Source organism: Hypanus sabinus, chromosome 15 (assembly GCF_030144855.1).
Source record: "Hypanus sabinus isolate sHypSab1 chromosome 15, sHypSab1.hap1, whole genome shotgun sequence".
NCBI classification, from domain to species: Eukaryota; Metazoa; Chordata; class Chondrichthyes; order Myliobatiformes; family Dasyatidae; genus Hypanus; species Hypanus sabinus.
In genome coordinates, this window is record NC_082720.1 from 8005253 (window position 1) to 8028278 (window position 23026).

At 42.0% G+C, this 23026-nt stretch overlaps 1 protein-coding gene across 3 annotated transcripts in view; it reads left to right on the forward strand.

Annotated features, from left to right (window-relative positions):
* LOC132405289 (serine/threonine-protein phosphatase 2A 55 kDa regulatory subunit B beta isoform) overlaps nucleotides 1–23026 on the forward strand; it is a 778563-nt gene that overhangs the window by 584463 nt on the left and 171074 nt on the right. For 2 of the 3 annotated variants that reach the window (XM_059989972.1, XM_059989973.1), the window contains one exon: nucleotides 17251–17348. In XM_059989972.1, the coding sequence (XP_059845955.1) occupies nucleotides 17251–17348 (98 nt within the window). Of the gene's footprint in view, nucleotides 1–17250; nucleotides 17349–20628; nucleotides 20694–23026 lie in introns of those variants that run through there. The other variant, XM_059989974.1, reaches the window with a different exon arrangement.

Consider the following 23026-nt stretch of genomic DNA (forward strand, 5'->3'; position numbering starts at 1 on the left):
CATTATCTTTCGAATGCCATTTAAATTCATTTTGTGAAATGACTGAACCAGCTGAGTCAGTGTCCAATACAATTTTAATTAATTTGTCATTCACTTCTGGTGTAAGCTATATTGGTTGTCTATTGTTAGTTTTCACATTATAAATTTCAAAGCTCCCCAGTCCTGTGTCACTCTCATCATTATCAGATTTTTCATCAATGGCATGCAAATTAGAGTTGTTTTTGAAATTGCAACTTGACTTTTTATCTTTTTCTCTTCCCTCTGCAGTCCATTTATTTTTGCCCACTGACATGCTCTTTGTATGTTTAAATCCGCATTGGTCTGCCATATGAGCCCCTGCCGTAATGGTTCGTAATTTGTTTGGTCAGGCAGGTTTCTATTTAGACACTGCAATTTTGTTCATGCTCAATTCCATTCCTGACTGCATCTCTGACTGCTGTCTCCATTGATTTCAACTGTTAAACTCTAATCCTTTGCACCAAATTGCACTCAGCAAAACTGCACTCGTTGCTCACCAGCTATTCAATTTGTTTCAAAATACTGGTCAATTTGTTCAGCTACATCATCCAGTTACCTGTTGTACAATCAAGCACATCAATCTTTTTAATATAGCCATTTATTTCTTCTTTTTTAAAACTTATTATCACTGTTTATCCATGAATTTTGTCCATTTTCTGCCTTTTTTAAAACTCTAAAATCCCTCTTCCTTTGCGGAGAAAATCCATGCTGCACTTTAACAGGTAGATAGTTGCCTTGGGTTCATTTTAAAACTTCCTTGTTGCTATTGTTATGTTTTGTACTCAAAATCAAAAGAAAAACACGAGAGCCTTGTATAACATGTCTACTTCATTTTAAGTTAACAAATTTCATGTCACATGCCAGTGATAATAAATCTGATTCTGATTCACTAAGCCATAATGAATTGTGTAAACAACAAAAATGCTTAATCAAGCAATAGATTAATAATATTACTCAAATATTACTGATCTATTAAATACTGATATATCAAACCATGAATATTTAGTTTTGGGAAGATGCTGGGGAACAGCTAAAGATGCCTAACTGCAATAAACTGAGTCTATGGTCTGGAAAATGAGGGTGTTGATTGATTTGCATCTTAAATCCATTTTGCCAGTTTTCAGATTGCAACAATTAAACAAGTGTCACACAGAAAAGTCATTTGATGGAGGCTGATTATTTCACGTCCCTCTGAATTTGAAGCCCTTGGTTGCAGCCAGTTTGCTAATGATAATATCCAACTTCCAGAAACAGATGTTATCTTAATTCAAATCTCCAATAAATCTGTCAAAAGCTCCAATTACTTTCACCTACAAAGTGTGATAACTCTTGTTTATGATGCTCTATAACGGAGGTTTTAATTCCCTTCAAAAGAACAACTGCTGATGGCAAGTGAGAGAAGCCCCCTCCACAATCACCACCCTCACCCATCTTCTAAAGCTCTTCCAATGGGTTGTAAGGTTGCTTCCATGTAAGATTGCAAATCCTTTATGTCTTTGCTGTCAGCTTCCAGACTGCTCTCCTCTTGTTTGTCATTAATTCCAAAGCTAATGAGTTGTTGAAAGATTAAGAGAATGTGTTGAGTGCATGTTGCAATCCATATACAAAGTGGCTGTAATTGTTCTCATGACACTCAGTATTGGCAATTGCAACATTTATAAAGCAAATTGGAACATGTTGCATTTGCACTGGGGGGAGAGGTGTTTGTCAAGTGCACTGAGCCTGACATCGTTTCTTTGACATTGAAGGCTACACGTAGGTAGGAGCAAGACAGCAATGGGGCGAAGGAAGAGGCAGTGAGTGATGAGGGTCTTCTTATGACAGCAGTTCCTCGAAACCCCATAGTTGTTGAAACGGAGGAATGCCTGCTTTATAACTTAAGAGTGGATGGTACGTTTGTTTCAGTGATTGCCACTAGAGAACAAAGCAGTAGTTTGTTTTTTGCGTCATTTTGTTTTAAACAAAACAGCCTGCAAACTACTTTTCCTTCGTGGCTGCTGTAGGTCTGGGAAATATCCGTTGCTGTCTTCTACCTGGTCACTGATTCCATTTTGACACAAACATTACTCCACTCACTTTATTCTCTCCACATCCCCAACTCACATTTTGATGGCAAATCGACTCTATGTTAGCTCACAGAGCCAACCCATAACTCCGTATTTTCCTGTAACCTACTCTCTATCACATGCGTATCAACTCCTCCCACCACAAATAGCAGGGGCAATTTAACCTGTCTTTGGGATGAAACTGAAGCACTCAGGGAAAACACAGGTAGAATATGCAAACTCCACACAAACAGCACAGGAAGTCAGATCACAGTCAAGTCCCCGTATCTGTGAGACAAGAGCCGCAACTGCCAATTAGGCACTGGTGTTATAAAGTCGCCTATTCACATTCTGTTCTTGCTTCCAGGCATCTCAGCAATTGTATACAAGCTGCAGTGCAATAAAGGCAGATCAGTTCGCAGCTTATCCCAACAATGCAGAGTCTAAATATGATTACCTAGTGCTACTGGCTAAATTCTGCTGGCTCAACGCAGACTGAAAATTAAGCTGCTTCTTCCAGATCTATATGTTTTCTTCTTATCTCATTTAGCATGCTCCCACTCCTATGTCAGTGCAGAATTAATGCTCCTTGACACTATCATTATGTTTTAGTTGATAAATATGTTGGTTATTACTTTTCATTTAAGATGTTGCATTTTATGCTCAAAATAAAATTCATAAAACACCTGTCAAATTTTTAAGCTTTTTGTGATTTTGATCAGTTTTCGCAGTGTAAATAGGGCAAACCTAACCACAGGAAGTGGATTGAAGGCAATTAGTGAAGGGAGAGTAAAAGGTAAATGAGTATTAAAGCAGAATTATTATAATCTTGAATGCATGAGTTTGAAATGATTAGAGCAGATTCAGTGCTAACTTCCGAAAATTAATGTGTGTGTACTTTTAAATAAAGAAATCTTGCAATAAAGCCAGAAGGTGCTTTTAGAGAAAACTTATAAGAATGCAAACAGTGGAGAGTTGGGAATATTTGCTCACTTTTTCAGTGGTTTGTTTGCCCAATCCAAGCTCAAAGGACATGACTCTGTGCTGTGTTTGAGTCTGGTGCCTGTTGTGATGCAGCATTCGTATCTAGTGAGTGATGGTCCAGTACAGTCTGGAAAAGATCGTGTGATACTTGCATGACGTTGGTTGGTATTGGCCTTTACAATGGCTTTTATCAGATAGGATTGTGTTTGGATTGCCTTTGTTCTGCTTAAGTAATGGTCTGATTGGATATGGGGAGGGGGGGAATTTTAATTTTGTACCCTAGTGCATCTCTAATGCTTAGGGGCGAAATGAGTTCCAGCTCAAGTTTAATTGTCATTTAATCAGTTAAACTGGAAGGCAGCCAAACAAAACAGCGTTCCTCTAGGGCCAAGGTAAAACATAGTACCAACAGGCAAACACAGCATACAACACATATAGCACTTATTTATGATAGCAGAAATCCACAGTTACAAAAATATATATAATAATAATATAACCCAAGTCCCTGAGTGTCATGGCTTGTGGAATGATGGTTTGTGAATGTTGTCCTGGAGCCATGTTTCTGCAAGAACATGCCGCAGCAGTTCCTCATTTCACAAAATTGCAGCCACAGGCAAATGCAATTGAGGTTGACTTCCTGTGAGCACTTTTTAGTTTTTTGATGACATCCTTGAGTTAAGGCTCCATCATAATGAAGGTTGGAAGAAATTTACAAGGAATTTAGGACAAAGGTAGATAAATTGGTTTATTATTGTCAAATGTACTGAGGTGTGAAGACAGAAAGAGATTTAAACCAAAGGATGTGAATTTTTGGTAAACCACTAAGTACAAGAGGGGAGAAGGACAAGATCATCATTGTCTTGAATAAACTGAAATCTGGGCAAACTGAAGGATGGAAGGCATTGGACTCGAGGAGCCTGAAGGAAACATGAACATGAAGGAAGCTGGCAGCACCCAGCACAATGAGTCAGAAATGGGAATGTGTAAGTATTGGTAGGACTAAGATGTGAAGGTTATCAACAGTCTAGTGAACAGGGTAAGGAATGGAGCTGATGAAACTGACCTCCCCAATGAAAGGCTGATGGACATGGAAGCTCATGTGGGAGTAGGTTATGCAAGGAGATGGGACTGAGGGATGTCTGCTTGACATCAGTGTATGTGTGGACGTCTTTGTATGAGGGTTCCAGAAGTAACAGGTTCAGATTAGTTTATAGCCATTTACACCAGGTTGCAATGAAATTCCTTGCTGACATGAAGCTCACAGAGTAAACAGTATACATATTAATAATAACAACAAAGATGAGTACAAACTAACTGAATGGTGTAAAGTATATTTGTACAATCTGTAGCAGTGCAAAAAGAAATGCTAAAGTAACAAGAATGGAATTAATAACAGAGGCAGAATTAAGAGTATGAGAATGTGGCAGCACTATCAGTAAAGGGATGTGAAAGATGTGACTGGTTCAGGAGCCTGAAGTTGTTGTTAAGCCTATTTGCTTAACAGTAGGTAGAACAGAGAAAAGAGAGTGGACTGGATAGCAGGCATCCTTAACAAAAACATTTAGCCTCTTGAAGGAAAGCACCATGAAGGTGGACTGGAAAAAAGTGAAAAGCTTGTGGAGGACAGACTCCGAATCCAGTTTATTATCATTGACAAATTTCATGAAATTTGTTGTTTTGTGGCAGCAGTACAGTGCATTACGTAAAAATAAACTAACTTCGAGAAGGCCATCGGTGGTCAGGGTCAACCATGAATATTATGTCCTAGTTGCATACGTGATTCGCAAGCCAGGGCATTATGATATGGAGAGCAAGCTGTTGTCCATGCAGCTGATGAATCCAAAGAAAAGGCAAAGACTGATAGAGTTTGACACCAGTGGTCACTGGATTTGCCAGTCAACATTGAACTCATTGCAGGGCCGCCTTAGGGACTCCAGCTCTGGATTTTTCCTCGGAGTTTACTCCTGAAGCCTTCCCCATGAGTGGGTATAGCTGCAAGGTAGCGAAGGTTTGAGATCAGTTTTCCTCCTACATGATGAGCTGCCAACACAGCTGACGAGCCCAATCTTTGATTTATTGATTTGAAGAATGCTTTGATTTAAGACTTGGGTTAAGGACCATGTTAATTTTCCCTGTTGTCTAACTAGTCATTGGCTCATCCCTGCAACCAGAGATGAGCTTCAAGGAACGAGCTTGGTTATGCACACCAGAGTCTGGTTTAGGTGTCAGAATGGCAGGGTACTGCCATTTTCACAATTCTTTTCAAAGATCTGTAACGTGGACATTGAATTCAGAGAGTTGGAAATGACCATACCTATTCCCATCCTTCCTCCTAAGGCAGCTTCATCAGGAAACCAGAGATAGTCTACTGGATCTCCAGTCTTCTGAATCCTTGAGTGATTCCCAGATAAAACTGATCTTGCCATGGATGAGGGAGGATTAGGAAATGGAAAAAGGAGGTTGTGTCTGGTTTTCTGACTTGGAGAGAGTGATGTCCTCCTTACAACACAAACAAAGACCATTCCCATTTTATTCTGTTACCAACTGTTGCCTACAAACTCAACTCCCTTGGGACTTACTATCAATCCCAGCAGTGGACCAAGAACATACTGGGAAAGGATGAGGGTGCAACACATCTGGCCCCCCAGGCTTAATACCCAAGAACTCCAGGACATTTCCATTTCTTGAACTGGGCCCCCAACCCAATGGGAAAAAAACTATTGTTTGTTTTCTTACTACCCCCTCCATGCTGATCAATGCATGGTGTCTGCACTGCATCATGGGAAGTCTCTCAGGTGCAGGGAGTGTGGTCATTCAGCCACCATGACTAGATGAGGTGAATGTAGCAGACCAGTGTGGGCGTGATCCAATTTGACCCACCGCTGGAAAATAACACCGGAGAGGTTGGAATGAGGGAGAAGGAAATAGTGGAGGAACTAAATAAGTATTTTCTATCTGCCGTCACTGTGGAAGACACTAGTAGTATGCCGGCAGTTTGAGGCTGTCTGGAGGCAGAAGTGAGTCCAATTGCTATTACTCAGGAGAAGGTGCTTGGAAAGCTGAAAGGTCTGAAGGTAGAAAAGTCACCTGGACCAGATGGACCACACTACAGGGTTCTGAAAGAGGCAGTCGCAGAGATTGTGGAGGAATTAATAATGATTTTTCATGAATCACTAGATTCTGGCATGGTTATGGAGGACAGGAAAATTTCAAATATCATTCCACTCTTCAAGAAGTGAGGAAGGCAGAAGAAAGGAAATTATAGGCCAGTTAGTCTGACCTCAGTGGTTGGGTAAATGTTGGAGTTGATTATTAAGCATGAAGTGTCAGGGTACTTAAAGGAGGCACATGATAAAATAGGCCAAAGTCAGCAAGGTTTCCTTGAGGGAATCAGTTGGAATACTTTGAAGAAATAAGAGGGATTGACAAAGGAGAATCAGTGGATATTGTGTACTGAAGGTCTTTGACAAGGTGCCATGTAAGGCTACTTAACAAGATTCAGGCTTCTGCATCTCCAATGAGGAGATGTAATGAGGAAGTAATGAGGAAAAAGCCATGTACCAGATGGTGGAGTTCCTTCAAGATGGAAGGCGCCTTCTTGAGCCATTGCCTCTTGAAGATGTCTTCGATGGTAGGGAGTATTATGCCCATGTTGAACTGTAGGAATTTACTGGAGTCTTTGGTGACATAACAAATCTCAAATTTCTAACGAAGATGGTATGCCTTCTTCATAATTACATCAATGTGTTCAGCCCAGGACAAATTCTCCAACCCGTTAACAGCCAGGAACTTGAAGCAGGTCACCCTTTCCTTCGCTGACCCCTCAATGAGGAATGGTATGTGTTCTCCTGACTTCCCTTTTCTAAATCAATTCCTTTGTTGAGGTTGTTGTTGCAACACTACTCAAGCAGCTGATTTTTCTCATTTCTATCTGCTTCCTCGTCACCACCTAGATTTTATCAACAATAGTAATGTCATCTGTGAATTTATATAAACGTTTGAGCTGGGGATAGCCACACAGTCCTGAGTAGAGCAGTGGGTATGCAGCATCTTTGTGGTGTACCTTTGTTGATTGTCTGTGAGGAGGAGATGTTATTACTGATCTGCATTGGCTGTGGTCTCCCAAGGAGGAAGTGCAGGATCCATTTGCAGAGGAGGTATAGAGGCCCACATTTAGAAGTTTGGTGATTATTACTGAGAGGATTATGGTATTGAACATCGAGTTGTAATTGATAAACAGCAGCCTAATGTGTGTTTGCTGTTGTCTACCTGCTCCAAAGCACCTAGACAACAATACCTCTCAAGTTGGTGAGTAAGATGTCAAGACCCTGCAGGCTCTGAGCAGTCATACAGCTTGGAAACTGGCCCTTTGGCCAGCTGGTTCATGGTCACAGCACTTATCCCATATCTTTTTAAACCTTTCCTGTCCATGTACCTGGCCTGCCAACTATCTTAAAAGTTGTTATTGTACCTGCCTCAACCACTTGCTCTTGCAGCTCATTCCATAAGCCCATTGCCCTCTGTGTAAAACAAAAGTAGCATCTCATGTCCCCTCAAAATCTTTTCTCTCTCACCTTAAACCTATGCCCCTTATTTCTTGGCCTCCTATGGCCCCTCATCATGTTGTAGATAGAGATAAGAAGGAATATCTTCACTCTGCGAGTGTGAACCTTTGCAATTCACTATTTAAAAGGACCATGGTGACATATGACGTATAATATTGCTAAATATTTAAGAATGTACATTTCTGAACATAAAAGGCATGAAGGGTATGGGCAAAGAATAGATACATGGCATTGAAATAGACAATCACAGTAAATGGCAGAACAGGCTCCAGACCCCAACACCTTCTCCTGCTCCTGTTTCCTAGTTTCTGTTTGTGCTGTCTGCCAAAGGCTGCTTAGTTAACAAGTAACTAGACTATACCTTTATGGTAATTGACAGCGGAGATTAAACTGATGAATACATTGCATTGGAAACCCCAGGTTTCTCATGATTATCTCTTTTTTGAGGTAGCTGCACCAGAGATGTTTTGTCTTGCAGCAATGATGGCAACTGAGATTGCCGGCATTGGGCATGGTTGCATCCTATCTCAATGTCAGGTGCATTTACTGTTCCATTTGCCCTACATCTTGTCATGATATTACCTTGGCCAAGTTGACTGGTTTTGGTAAAATTCTCCACACCTTCATGCACCAATAGACAGGCTATTTTGCTTTTCTAATGACGTAGACAATGGTGGTTGGTGGGTCGGATGGCACAGTGATACAGAGATGTGAATTTTCCCCAATTACCAAAGGGAAAATGGTGTAGTGCACAATGGAAGATATCCTTACTATATATATATATATATATATATATATATATATATATATATATACATACATACACATCACATCTTGTGTTCACTAGGGACTAATGATTGGTTATTTTCCCTTAATTTCTGTGGACAAACTAGTTTGTGATGTAGAGTCTAAGAACAACTTTCCAGATCTGGTCAGCTCTGGAGCGACACTGAAATCCAGCAATCTTACCATGCGAATAAAAATGTTTCTTTGGTAGCACATCAACTTGATGGGCTGTGAACTGCCCAGATGGCAAGAGCTGAGATGAATTATAAGCACATACATCCTTATTAATATTCAAAAGAAACAAAATCCCACACATACCTCTGTAGTAAGTGAACTGGTCGTGCTTGTTGTGATGTTTTCCTGGTGACTGAGTTGCAGCAATAATTTAGATGCTCCATTCTCTTGGGTACAGAATGTATTTCGGTACATATGTTGTAGCCTTTCAATTCAGCTGTACTGGTAAGATTGCCAGAAAGTAAATGGGAGCCACAACAGTTCGTGGTGCTCTATTTTAGAAGTATGAAATCAGAGTGAAGGACTTTGTGCTGTAGGATCAGTGAAATGAACTCTTGGGGATGGTTTAATCTAAGCTTGGACTTTAAAAGTTGTAGGTTGAAATGAAAACATTAGAATGACTGGGAATAAAAAGGAATCTTAATTTCATCAGAGTATAGAATTGGATGTTTACAGGTGACAAAAGATGAGAACAGGAATCAATATTTTGGTTTAGACCGATTTTCCAGATTTTCATTGGTGAGGATGTAAAGGTTTGCATAATATAACTGCTATCTGTTTCACGATCCCTGGAATCCCTCCAAATCAATTCCCTCTTGTAACAATGGGGAATTGCTCAGAACTCGTTTTATTACAATGCTCCTTCCAGCAGGCTTCTCTGGGAATTGCAGTGCACCTCCAATATGATCATTCTCATCTCCATTGAATGGATGGGCAAGCTAGGGCAGGCCAAGAGCAGAAGGTAAAGCACTGCTGGGACATGTATCTTGTGCAATACAAAGAACTATGATCAGTATGCCGCAGAGGCACATAGCGCAATCCGAGATTAAAGGTTAGATGTTGTTTGCAGTTATTCCAGTTGTTGGAGTAGATAGGGAAACTATTTCTACTGATTGGGCAGTGCAGAACAAAAAACTAATAGCATTAAACAAATAGTGACCACTGCTCGCAAAATTTTGGTTGGAGGCCCAGCCTCTCCCTTCCCTGATAGAAATCTCACCCCAAGAATTAGGCTGGTGATTCTGTAATGCAACTATAGTCCTTCCTAAATAAGGGAACCAGAAATGTGCAGAGTAATCAAAAAGTGACCTCACCAGCATTCTGTACAACTGTTACCAATTACCTCTGTTTCTAAACTTAAACTTATTTGCAACAAAGAGCACCATATCTGTTGCCTTAATTAGCTGCTGATTTTGCCTGCTGACTTTCTGAGATTCATGCAAATTTCTCTCTATTTATTTTCAGTCTCTCCATTGTGATAATAATCTGACTTTTGATTCCTCTTACTGAAGTGCATGATGTCACATTTTTCAAGCTCTCTTTTCATCCACTTATCCATATCCAAATCCTGTGGCAGAGTCACAGCACCATCATCATCATCCTTGGTTAATCGTCTCCTGTAATAGGTGGGTGATAGAAGAGTGATAGGGGGAGCAGAATGCGACTAGAGGGAGTTACTCAGCATGTGAGAGAGAATAGGTTGGTTGTGGAGGGAATTCAATAGGAAGTGAATGACGTTCAGTGAGAACAGAAACGTTAACTATTTCTCTCTCCACGCTCTATTCCTAACCTGAGTAATTTCCGCACTTAGGCTTTATTTGGGGTGACTGAAGAATGGGAGAATGTAGTCACAAGGAGAGGAGATACAAAGCAGTTGATAATGCAGACTGATGCAAGGATATAGAAGTTTACAAAGTAAACTATTTATGGAAATTACCAAAGGAATTTGGAATAAAAATGCTCATTATTGAAGTGGCAGTAACTTGTCACTTTTCCCTTTCGTTCTGGATATTGAGTTCAACAGATTTAGATAACTAGCATTTCAGTATCTTTATTCTAAATGTTCTCACAATTTCAGCTAACTCTAGCACATTTTTAACTCCACGTCCTTTGTTATCTTCAATTAGACAATAAGACATATGAGCAGAATTAGGCCGTTTGGCTCATTGAATCTACTCCACCAATCAATCATGGCAGATTTATTATCCCTCTCAACCCCATTCTCCTGTCCTGTCCACATGACCTTTGAGCCTTTATTAATCAAGAACCTTTAAATTATGTAATTAGAGGTAGAATCTCAGGTGGTGACGAGAGGGCATACAGGAGTGAGATATATCAACTCATGGAGTGGTGCTGCAGCAACAACCTGGCACTCAATGTCAGTAAGACGAAAGAGCTGATTGTGGACTTCAGGAAGGGTAAGACAAAGAAATACACACCAATCCTCATAGAGGGATCAGAAGTGGAGAGAGTGAGTGGCTTCAAGTTCCTGGGTGTCAAGATCTCTGAGGATCTAACCTGGTCCCGACATATTGATGTAGTCATAAAGAAGGCAAGACAGCAACTATACTTTATTAGGAGTTTGAAGAGATTTGGTATGTCAACAAGTATGCTCAAAAACTTCTTGTAGTTGCACTTTGGAGAGCATACTGACAGGCTGCATCACTGTCTGGTATGGAAGGGCTACTGCACAGGACCAAAAGAAGCTGCAGAAGGTTGTAAATCTAGTCAGCTCCATCTTGGGTACTAGCCTACAAAGTTTCCAGGACATCTTTAGGAAACGCTGTCTCAGAAAGGCAGCATACATCATTAAGGACCTCCAGCACCCAGGACATGCCCTTTTCTCACTGTTACCATCAGGTAGGAGAGACAGAAGCCTGAAGGCACACACTCAGTGATTCAGGAAAGCTTCTTCCCCTCTGCCATTTGATTCTTAAATGGTCTTTGAAGTTTTGGACACTACCTCACTTTTTTAATATACGGTATTTCTGCTTTTGCGCATTTTTAAGTAATCTATTCAATATACATAATTGATTTACTTGTTTATTATATCTTATTTTATTTTTTTTTCTCTCTGCTAGATTATGTGTTGCATTGAACTGCTGCTGTTAAGTTAACAAATTTCACGTCACATGCTGGTGATAATAAACCTGATTCTGATTCTGATAGAGGTGTATAAGATGATGAGAGGCATTGATTGTGTGAATAGTCAGAGGCTTTTTCCCAGGGCTGAAATGGCTAACATGAGAGGGCACAGTTTTAAGATGCTTAGAAGTAGCTACAGAGGAGATGTCAGGAGTAAGTTTTTTATGCAGAGAGCGGTGAGTGCGTGGAATGGGCTGCCGGCAACGGTGGTGGAGGTGGATACGATAGAGTCTTTTAAGAGACTCCTGGATAGGTACATGGAGCTTAGAAAAATAGAGGGCTATAGGTAACCTTAGGTACTTTTTAAGTACATGTTCAGCACAATATTGTGGGCTGAAGGGCCTGTATTGTGCTGTAGGTTTTCTATGTTACTATGTAATCTCAAAAATTGGAAGATCAGGTGTCTTGTATGGAGACCAAATTAATATTTAAGTTTGACCTTTCGTCAGAACTGAGAAAAGCTGGAAACCAGCACATTATGAAAATACACAAAATTCTGGAGACACTAGAAATCTTGTACAACACCCAGAAAATGATGGAGGAACTCAGCAAATCAGATTGCATCTCAGGAGGAGAATAAATAGTTAACGCTTACATCAGAGATCCATGCAGACATGTCAGAATGGGATGGGATGTCAAATTGAAATGGGGAGCCACCATGAGATCTTGCCTTTGGGGTGAAGGTGGTCATCAAAACAGTCCCTCAATATGCAATGGTTCTCAACAACATAGAGGAGAAGGATGCCTACGGCTGTCTCTACTGCTATGATGAGGCCAGACTCTCATATTCTCATAGAGGGAACAGCACCTCATATTCATCTGGGTAGCCTCCAACCTGATGGCATGAACATTAATTTCTCTAACCTGATAATTACTTCCCCTTCTACTCTGGAGAATTCCCATCCACTGCTACCAAGCTCATAGTTCTCTTATCCAGCACTGCTCACTTCTACCTCCTACCCAAGATCCACAAACCTGATTATCCAGGTAGGCCCAATGTCTCTGCCTGCTTCTGCCACTCTGAACTCAAGTCCTCACTCGATTCCATCACCCTTGATTCAGTAAACACAAAGTACACTGCAGACGCTGTGGTCAAATCAAAACATACAAAACAGCTGGATGATCTCAGCAGGTCGGGCAGCATCCGTTGAAAGAAGCAGTCAACGTTTCAGGTCGAGACCCTCCGTCAGGACTAAAGAAGGAGGGGGAAGGGGCCCTATAAAGAAGATGGGGGGAGTGTGGAAAACCAATCTATTGCATCCGGTGCTCCTGGTGTGGCCTCCTCTACATTGGCGAGACCCGACGCAGATTGGAGGACCACTTTGTCGAGCACCTAAATCACTCAGTGGAAAGATCAAGGGGTGGGGGAGGGGAAGCAGGGAGGGGATAGGCAGGAGAGGTGAAGAAGGAATCTAAGGGGAAAGCACTATGGGTAGTAGAAGAAGCCAGAGTCATGAGAGGTGATAGGCAGCTAGAAGAGGAGACAGAGTGAAGGTGGGATGGGGGAAGGGAGAGGGAGGGAATTACCGGAAGTTGAATTCGATGTTCATACCAAGGGGCTGGAGACTACCCAGACGGTATATGAGATGTTGTTCATTCAACCGAAGTTTGGCCTCATCATGGCAGTAGAGGAGGCCATGTATGGACATATCCGAATGGGAATGTGAAGGAATGTTGAAGTGAGTGGCAACTGGGAGATCTTGTCTGTTGTGGCGGATGGAGCGTAGGTGCTTGACGAAGCAGCCCCCCAATCTGCGTCGGGTCTCGCTGATGTAGAGGAGGCTGCACCGGGAGCACCGGATGCAATAGATTACCCCAACAGACTCGCAAGTGAAGTGTTGCCTCACCTGGAAGGACTGGGGCCCTGCATGGTGGTGAGAGAGGAGGAGTAGGGACAGGTGTAGCATTTACGCTTGCAGGGATAAGTGCCAGGTAGGAGATCTGTGGGGAGGGACATGTGGACCAGGCAGTTGCCGAGGGAACGATCCCTACGAAAACCAGAGAGGGGTAGAGAGGGAAAGATGTCCTTAGTGGTGGGGTCCTGTTGAAGGTGATGGAAGATGCAGAGGGAGTCAATCTCCAGAGATGGAGACCGAGAAAGACTTTGCCTCTAACTTTCACTCAGCCCTCAAATTCACTTGGTTCATCTCGGACACTTCTCTCCCCTTTTTCAATCTCTCGGTCTCCATCTCTGGAGATAGACTGTCCACTGACATCTTCTATAAACCCACTGACTCCCATAACTACCTTGATTATACCTCTTCCTACCCTGCCAAATGTAAAAATGCTATTCCCTATTCCCAGTTCCTCTGTCTCTGCCGCATCTGCTCCAGGGATGAGGCTTTCCATTCCAGGACATCCCAAATGTCCCCTTTCTTTAAGAATCGTGGTTTCCCTTCTGGCGTCATCAATGATGCCCTCACCCGCATCTCCTCCATTTCCCACACTTCGGCCCTCACCCCAGGGACCGTGTCCCCCTTGTCCTCACCTATCACCCCACCAGCTTCTGGATCCAGCATATTATCCTCCGCAACTTCCGCCACCTTCAACAGGCACAACAGGTTGCCACTCACTTCAACTCTCCTTCACATTCCCATTCGGATTTGTCCATACATGGCCTCCTCTACTGCCATGATGAGGCCAAACTTTGATTGGAGGAACAACATCTCATATACCATCTGGGTAGCCTCTAGCCCCTTGGTATGAACATCGAATTCTCCAGTAATTCCCTCCCTCTCCCTTCCCCCATCCCACCTTCACTCTGTCTCCTCTTCTAGCTGCCTATCACCTCTCATGACTCTGTCTTCTTCTACTACCCATTGTGCTTTCCCCTTACATTCCTTCTTCACCTCTCCTGCCTATCCCCTCCCTGCTTTCCCTCCCCCACCCCTTGATCTTTCCTCTGATTGCTTTTCCACCCTCCCCCCACCTTCTTTATAGGGCCCCTGCCCCCTCCTTCTTTAGTCCTGACGAAGGGTCTCGACCCGAAACTGACTGCTTCTTTCAACAGATGCTGCCCAACCTGCTGAGTTCATCCAGCTTTTTTGTACACCCTTGATCCAGTCCCTCCCCACCTACATCTACAACACTTCTCAAGCTCTCCATCTCCTCGATAACTCAATCTCTTCAGTAACTCAATTTCCTGGCTTTGACTGCTTCATTTTCACTATGGATCTCCAGACCCTATACATTTCTATTCAACCTCCAACCTGATGGCATGAACATTGATTTCTCTAACTTCCATTAATGCCCCTCCTCCCCTTCTTACCCCATCCCCTATTTTTTAATTTTAATTTTATCTTTTTCTCTCTTTCCCTCTCAGAATAACTCGTTGCCTGTTCTCCATCTTCCTCTGGTGCTCCACTCCCCCTTTCTTTCTTCCAAGGCCTTCCATCCTATGATACTGCTCCTTCTCCAGCTGTGTATCCCTTTTGACAATCAATTTTCCTGCTCTTAGCTTCATCCCTCCCCCTCCTGTCTTCTCCTATCATTTCGGGTCTTCCCTTCCCCTCCCACTTTCAAATCTCTTACTATCTCTTATTTTCCGTTAGTCCTGATGAAGGGCTTTGACCCGAAACGTCGTCTGTACTTCTTCCTATAGATGCTGCCTAGCCTGCTGCATTCCACCAGCATTTTGTGTGTATTGCTTGAATTTCCAGCATCTGCAGATTTCCTCGTGTATCACATTCTAGTTATCATTTTACCCTCCTCCCACCTTTTTATTCTATTGTCTTCACCCTTGCTTTCCAGTCCTGATGAAGAGTCTTGGCCCAAAACATTGACTGTTCATTCATTTCCATAGATGCTGCCTGACCTGCTGAGTTCCTCCGGAATTTTGTGTGTGTTGCTTTGGATTTTCAGAATCTGCAGACTTTTTGTATTAAAGTCAACTTATAATTGTGTTTAATATTGTGGCTTTCTGGAGACTTATATAAATAATGCTATGTTGGCCTAATTGTTTAATGAATTGTGCAGTGACTTTGGGATGACATAAGTCATAGGTATTACTATTGAGACAATGTATACCCTGTTTATGTTCCATAGTCTTTCAATTTCCTTTTAAATCAGCATATTTCTGGTGTTTTTCATTTACTGATTTCTGTATGTTGTGTGTGTTTGGAATGGCTATATCCATTAAGTAAGTTGTTCTTGTTTGTTTATCCTGTATTATCATGGACTGTCCTATCTGTAATAATAGTTCAGTCATTATACAATTTGTAGCCCTCTCACTCTTATTATGCTTTGATATGAACAGAAGGCTTGTTATCCAAAACTTAATTAATGTTAAGTCCATTTTAAGTGCAAAGATTCAAAGTGGTTGGAGCATTGCATTATGATTGGGGTTGTACCATATGGTTCAAAAGCCTAATAGTGGAAAGGGAGTAGATGTTCTTGAACATCATGGTGTGGGACTTAAGACATCCGTACTTCCTGCCGATGGTAGCTGTGGGAAGATGGCATGGCTCAGATGGTGGGGATTTTTGATGATAGATTTTGCTTTCATGAGGCAGCACTTAATGTCGATATTTCCAATAGCGGGGAAGGATGATTGGGCTGAGTCCACTACTCTCTGTAGCTTCTTATTTTCCTGTGCATTTTAATTGCCATTCCTATTGTCATACAATGATGCTCCAGTCAGAATACTTTCAACAGTACATCTCTAAATTTATATGCTCTGATAAATATATACTGGAGCCTATGAGATGTCTTTCTTATTCCCTAACCGTGGCTTCCCTAAACTCAACAGGGCTCTCAACTGTATTCCATTCCCCACACTTCTGACCTCAGATCTTCACCATCCCATCCACAGCAAGGATGTGGACTGCCTGTCCTCATCTTTTCCCCTCTGCTCTCCACATCATCAGTCAATGCCTGTAATTTTACTACCTTTATTGTAATGCCACCAAGTATAACTTCCCATCTGAGCACTCCGAAAAGTCTACTCCTTTGACCAATCTCCAGTTTCCCTTTCATCTCAGCCAACACACATGCCCACCCTCATGGCACCTTTGCATGCAACAGCAGCCCTTTTACCTCTTCCAATCCCACTATCCAGAGATGCCAAGTGAAATGGCAATTCACCCATACTGGTTCCATTGTAATTTTCATATTCCTATATCAGTATTCTTAATTTGAAAATTGCATGTTTGATAAGGAGTGGAGACAAATTACAGAAGTAATGGTGGGGATTCACAATGAAAATTAACAATGTCTTCATTAATAATATTTCACCCACTCACAAAGACACAGGACATCATCAATGAGATTCTCCATTAATGAAAATCACAAGGCCATTAGCCCAAAATTTTCAAGCCAAAAAGGGCTTGACGTGGGAATCTTTAAGGCCACTGGTTTGTGATCTCTTCTCCTTTTTTGTGCCCTTTCTCTTAATACATATCTGTCTTTGAGTGTCCTGTTGAATTATCAGATGCTCAGAAGGTTTTTTTTATTTATTCATATTTTGAGATCTGGAGTTGCTCTTGAGAAGATAGTGATGAGCAGCTGCCCTGAATTCTGTCATTCTTCTGGTAGAAATAAAGAACTAACAATGCAAAGGCTTTGCATGGACCATTAATGAAATAAGCTAAGTTTGAACTGCCTGCTGTAGTGGCAATGGGGAAATGAGGCTAGACTACTTGTTAACTGCAAATAAATTCCTTAACTTTCATTTTGTCTCTGCTTTTGTTTTACAGCTGACATTATTTCAACGGTAGAATTCAACAGCACAGGAGAACTGCTAGCGACAGGGGACAAGGGGGGTCGAGTTGTAATATTTCAGAGGGAGCAGGAGGTGAGTTATTCTGAAAAGCCAGCATGTCTGTTTTGTTCCTATTAGGTAGAATCCTGCTGGTTTCCAAGCCACGTTGTTATTGAACTTTAAAGCTTCCCTAGGAGTGATTTGCAAAATGTATTCCTGTATCTAATGAGCTAACTTTTTTTCCCTCAGGCTTTCATGAGGCTGCATTTTAATATCCTTTTAATGGTGACAGATCTGTTACAACTATTAAACTGAACACGTCTTTTCTTTCATAGTACAAGTATGTAATTTATCTAAGTATTCATACAAAGCAAGTGGAACTAAGCATGATCATCTGGATCAGGGACTTGATCTCAAAATGTAGACCAATATTGTAAGTGCAGGATATTGGGGAATATTGGGGCAAGTGGAGCATGAAGAGTTAGCCACTTGGACTAAATCCCCAACTTATGCCATAGTATGCTATCATGTCTTGCAAATAGTATGATGGTTCCTCTAAAACAAAATCCTTGTGAATTGAGCTTACATTGATATTCAGCTAAGTGGGTTCAGTGATAATGGGCACAAGAATCTCTGCTTTCATTTTTGCACAGGGCATTGAGTATAGATGTTACATAGAAACATAGAAAACCTACAGCACAATACAGGCCCTTCAACCCACAAAGCTGTGCCGAACATGGCTTTACCTTAGAACTACCTAGGCTTCCCATAGCCCTCTATTTTTCTAAGCTCCATGTATCTATCCAGGAGTCTCTTAAATGATCCTATCGTACCTGCCTCCACCACCACTGCCAGTGGAGTATATTATGTTGCAATTGTGTAGGTTGTTGGTGAGACCACACTTGGAGTACTAAAGGAAGAAAACTGAATGTAAAATCAAGGGATGAAGGTAAAAATCACAAACAAGAGAAAATCTGTAGTGCTGGAAATCCAAGCAACACAGACAAAATGCTGGAGGAACTTAGCAGGTCAGGCAGCATCTAAAGAAAAAAGTACAGTTAATGTTTGGGCCAAGACCCTTCGGCAGGACTGAAGCTAAAAATGGTGGGCTGGCTGGTAAATCTCAGAGCATTTCTTTGTATCTCAGCAGCAGAATTGGTGAATAAAATGCCCTAACTCCATTGCAGGAAATACATAGTTAAACTGGAAAAAGGTTCACAAAGATGAAGGTTCAGAAAAGATTCACAAAGATGCTGCCTGGACTAGAAGGCCGAAGTTATAGGGAGAGATTGGCCAGGCTTGGTCTTTATTTCCTGGGATATATGGGAATGGGAATGACCTTATGGAATCGTTTAAAATTATGAGGCATAGATAAGGTGAACAGTTCCAGTCCTTTCCCCAGGATAGGGGGCATAGGTCATGGGCCATAGGTTTAGGGTGAGGGGGATGTATTTAAAAGGGACCTGAGGGGCAAGTGATAGGTGGATTCAATAGAGTATTACAGGTGGTGGAATTTAATAGGAAGGGAAGGTGGAATATGGAACCAAGTAAGGGGGATGGGTGTTGGAAGATAAGAGTTTGATTTAACTCCAGATTCCAGCCTCTAATGCCTCTGTTTTATTCACTAGTTTTGTTGCCGAGATACAAAGGAATGCTCTGAGATGTACCAGCCATCCTTACCATTTTCCACATTAGTTTTCTTCCTTTAGTCATTTCTGTCCTGAAAACAGTTGGTCCATTTGAGATTGGAACAAAAAGGCTGAAGGTGCTGAAATTCTGGAAACACTCAGCAGGTCAGGCAACATCACTGGAGAAAGAAGCAGGGTTAATATTCAAGCTTACGGTCTTACATTGGAGCTGGGAAATGAAAATGCAGAAATATGTTAAACTGTAAAAAGGGAGACAGGTGAAGACTTTACTTTAAAAAGAGTCTGCGCCAGGAGGTAGAACTAAGCTGGAACACAAAATAAACCTTTATTCAGTAAAACTATGCTGCCAAAAATATCAATGCATCCAGAGCACAGCAACTTAGGTAATAATGAAGAACACTGGAGATGTTAGGAATAGCAATCAATCGGTGAAAGCCAGCCTGGAATCAGTTGTCAGCCGACCAATAGGCATTGGTTACTTTTATCTGGCTGTATGTAATACATCCCTCTTGAAAATGTTTACTTGTAATATTTGAGCCAAAGGTTGGAATACCCAGCTTGCACTGGTGTTCAACCTTTCTTCATGGTTGCAAGCTGTAGTGTTCTTGTTGCAATGTTGCTTGCAGCTGTGCTGGTTTTGGTGATATGGTTCAGTTGGGATAAATCAAACCCTTCCAGAGATGGACCCTTTGGAGGTGTGTTTGCTGATCTGCCCGACAAACTTCTTGTACCTTCGGGAGCATGTAGCGATGCCAGGAATGTCCATCTATAACCATATAACAATTACAGCATGGAAACAGGCCAACTCGGCCCTTCTAGTCCGTGCCAAATGCTTACTCTCACCTAGTCCCACTGACCTGCACTCAGCCCATAACCCTCCATTCCTTTCCTGTCCATATACCTATCCAATTTTACTTTAAATGACGATATCGAACCTGCCTCTACCACTTCTACTGGAAGCTCGGTCCACACAGCTACCACTCTCTGAGTAAAGAAATTCCCCCTAGTGTTACCCCTAAACTTCTGCCCCCTAACTCTCAACTCATGTCCTCTTGTTTGAATCTCCCCTGCTCTCAATGGAAAAAGCCTATCCATGTCAACTCTATCTACCCCCCTCATAATTTTAAATACCTCTGTCAAGTCCCCCCTCAACCTTCTACGCTCCAAAGAATAAAGACCTAGCTTGTTCAACCTCTTTCTGTAACTTAGGTGCTGAAACCCAGGTAACATTCTTGTAAATCTTCTCTGTACTCTCTCTATTTTGTTGACATCTTTCCTATAATTAGGTGACCAGAACTGTACACAATACTCCAAATTTGGCCTAACCAATGACTTGTATAATTTTAACATTACATCCCAACTCCTATACTCAATGCTCTATGATAGTTTTGATATCTATGATAGCTCTGGAGAGCCATTTCCTCATTTGTTTGACAACCTGACCTAGTACCTAAGGGTCTTAATCATTGTGATATTGTCTGGCCCACACAGCAGTTCCAGACTTGAATTACTTCACTGTTGACAAAGGTCTGTGTGGCTGCCTTTGTGCACCTGACTGTCTGCTGTCTCAGATGTTGGATGCGGTGGCAGCATTGCATTCGATACTGTGTGCAGTTTCCTTCCCAAAAACAATTCAGCTGGACACCTGGATGCAATGCAATTTGATATGTCAGCAGAAATGTGTTGAGAACCTTGGCCAATGCTCCTTCCACTCTTGATTTCAGAAGGGACCATTTGAAGGTATCCACAAATCACTCTGCTTGGCTGTTGGACTATGGATGATACGGAGGTGAGTGGATGTGGATCATTCCAATATTCTGGCGGAATGCAGGAAACTGCTGTGCACTGAATTGGGTGCTGTTGTCAGAAACAAACATTTCTGACATCCCAAAGCTGCTGAAGATCTGCAGCAGCTTTTAATGGTAGCCTCTATCGTTGTTGACTTCTGGCCATTTGGAATAGGCACCTACCAGGATGAGGACGGCCTACTGATTGGGCCAGCAAAGTCAATATGTACTCAACTTCAAGGTCTGGTAGCCTGAGGCCATGGTTGTGGACCAGTTTCACCCGGATTGTTAACTGTCATACAGCACTGAGTACACTGCTTGTATATGGATGTGATGTCTTCATCTATGCCCTGGCTGGTTCACAAGCTTCTTGCCAGGGCTTTCATTCATGCCCAGGTGACCCCGGTGGAATTGTTTCAGTACTTTTGGTTGTAGTGTTTGGAATCACTATTCTGTCTCCAATCTTTAGGCAGGAATCCACAGCTGAGAGTGATGAATGATGATGACAGTAGAAGGGTATGATATCTTCCTCAACCTGACTGGCCAACCATCGGTGAATCTGGAGATACACTGAAGAAGAGGATCTGCAGACATTTCTGTTCCGATCTTGTTGACCATGACTGGGAGAAGTTCAGCAGCATCCAAATAGTCTTTGCAGTCAACTGAAATCACAGCCACAGCTACATCTTTGTTTTCAGTAACCTGCTGATTCATAAGCCTGGAGAGGCCAACTGCCTGACCAAGTCCATGGGTTGATGCGTACTTGATTTCAAAGTCATGGAAATAACATCATTGCCCACCTTTGTAGACAGTTAGCTGTGTACACTGGGGTGCCTTTCTCAGACCTGAAGATGGATAACAGTGACTTGTGATCAGTAAGGATTAGTGAAGCATTTGTCATAAAGCAACTTGTGGAATTTCTTCACAGAAAAGATGATTCCCAAGGGTTCCTTCTCAATTTGTCCATAGTTCCTTTAACATCTGACTGACTGTATACATGGCAGCTTTTGCAGAATTATTAGGACCGCACTCACCTATTATTGGATGCATCCGTCACAATGATGATTGACAATGTGTCAAGGGAAGGTTAGGCGACAGCATATTCTTCACCTGATCAAAAGCCTCTTGAAATTGATTGGACCATTTCTACGTTGTTGAACCAAGGCTTCCTCAGCTAGTGCATTCCTGGGAGGAATGCTAGATAACTGATAATGCCCAAAACTGATCATAAGGTGGAAGCATCTTTAAAATAGCAGCAATGTTTTTGGGATCTGGGAAATGACCTTGATAATTTATAAAGAACCTCAGATACCTGATGGAAGACATCAGGAGGCTGCATTTTCTGCCGGGGTGCAATCTAAAGACTTGTATTTTGTTCAAAGCATGATCCAGGCATTGGCATTGCTCTATCTGATTTGTACCCAAAATAATGATGTTGTCAAGATAAGTGGTAAGCCCATCAATCCATTCAGTATGGTGTTCATAAGCTGTTGGAATATTGAAGGAACCACCTTTAGGTAGATGGAGGAAGGAAAGCAACCCCTTATGTGTTGCAATGGTGAGAAGCTCTTGAACTTTCCACCACTTCTATCTGGAGGTAAGCTTCAGCCCAGTCTAACTTCACCATTCAATTTAGCAAAGAGATCTGCAGGTACTGATAATGGGTACTGGTGAATGTCTAGAGCTGCAATGAGGCCATTTGTAAAGCCTACACACCACCTCTTGATCATGACTATTGGAGCTGCCCAATATCAGTGGCGATCACAGCAGCTTGTTGCAGGTGATCTAGCTCTTGCTGTATGATTGGAATAGCTGCTTGAGCTACTGGTCTTTTGGGGCAGAAGACTGGCTTTGTGTCTGAATGGAGCTGGACTTCTTCTTGCATTGTGCTAAATCATCTTGAAATACTGCTGCATAATGCTGCTGCAGTTGTTCTTGTATGGCCTCATGTATCGATTGTGGTATGGTGTTGACTGACATGATCTGAATGGTCAATGTATTTGCACAGATCTCATCCAGAGGGATGCACCAGTGATCCAGTCAATGGCAAGAACATTCAAATCTGGCTGGCCTGTTAGGTAATATAACATTGACTTGGTGACCATGCAGTGCAGTTCACCGATCAAATGGTGGGTTCGACTCAATGCACTGCAGGCAGAGTGACAAGTTGTTTTGACTGGTGGGGAACCAAGTGCTCACCATATGTGTTTGGCAATAAATATGTTGATGTACCTTCTTCTGGGAGTGAAGTCATCTTTAAATGTGACTATTAAATGCCTTGTAGATTTTGATGGCTTTTGAGACTTCTTACTCTTGTGTTTCATTGGCTTAGAAG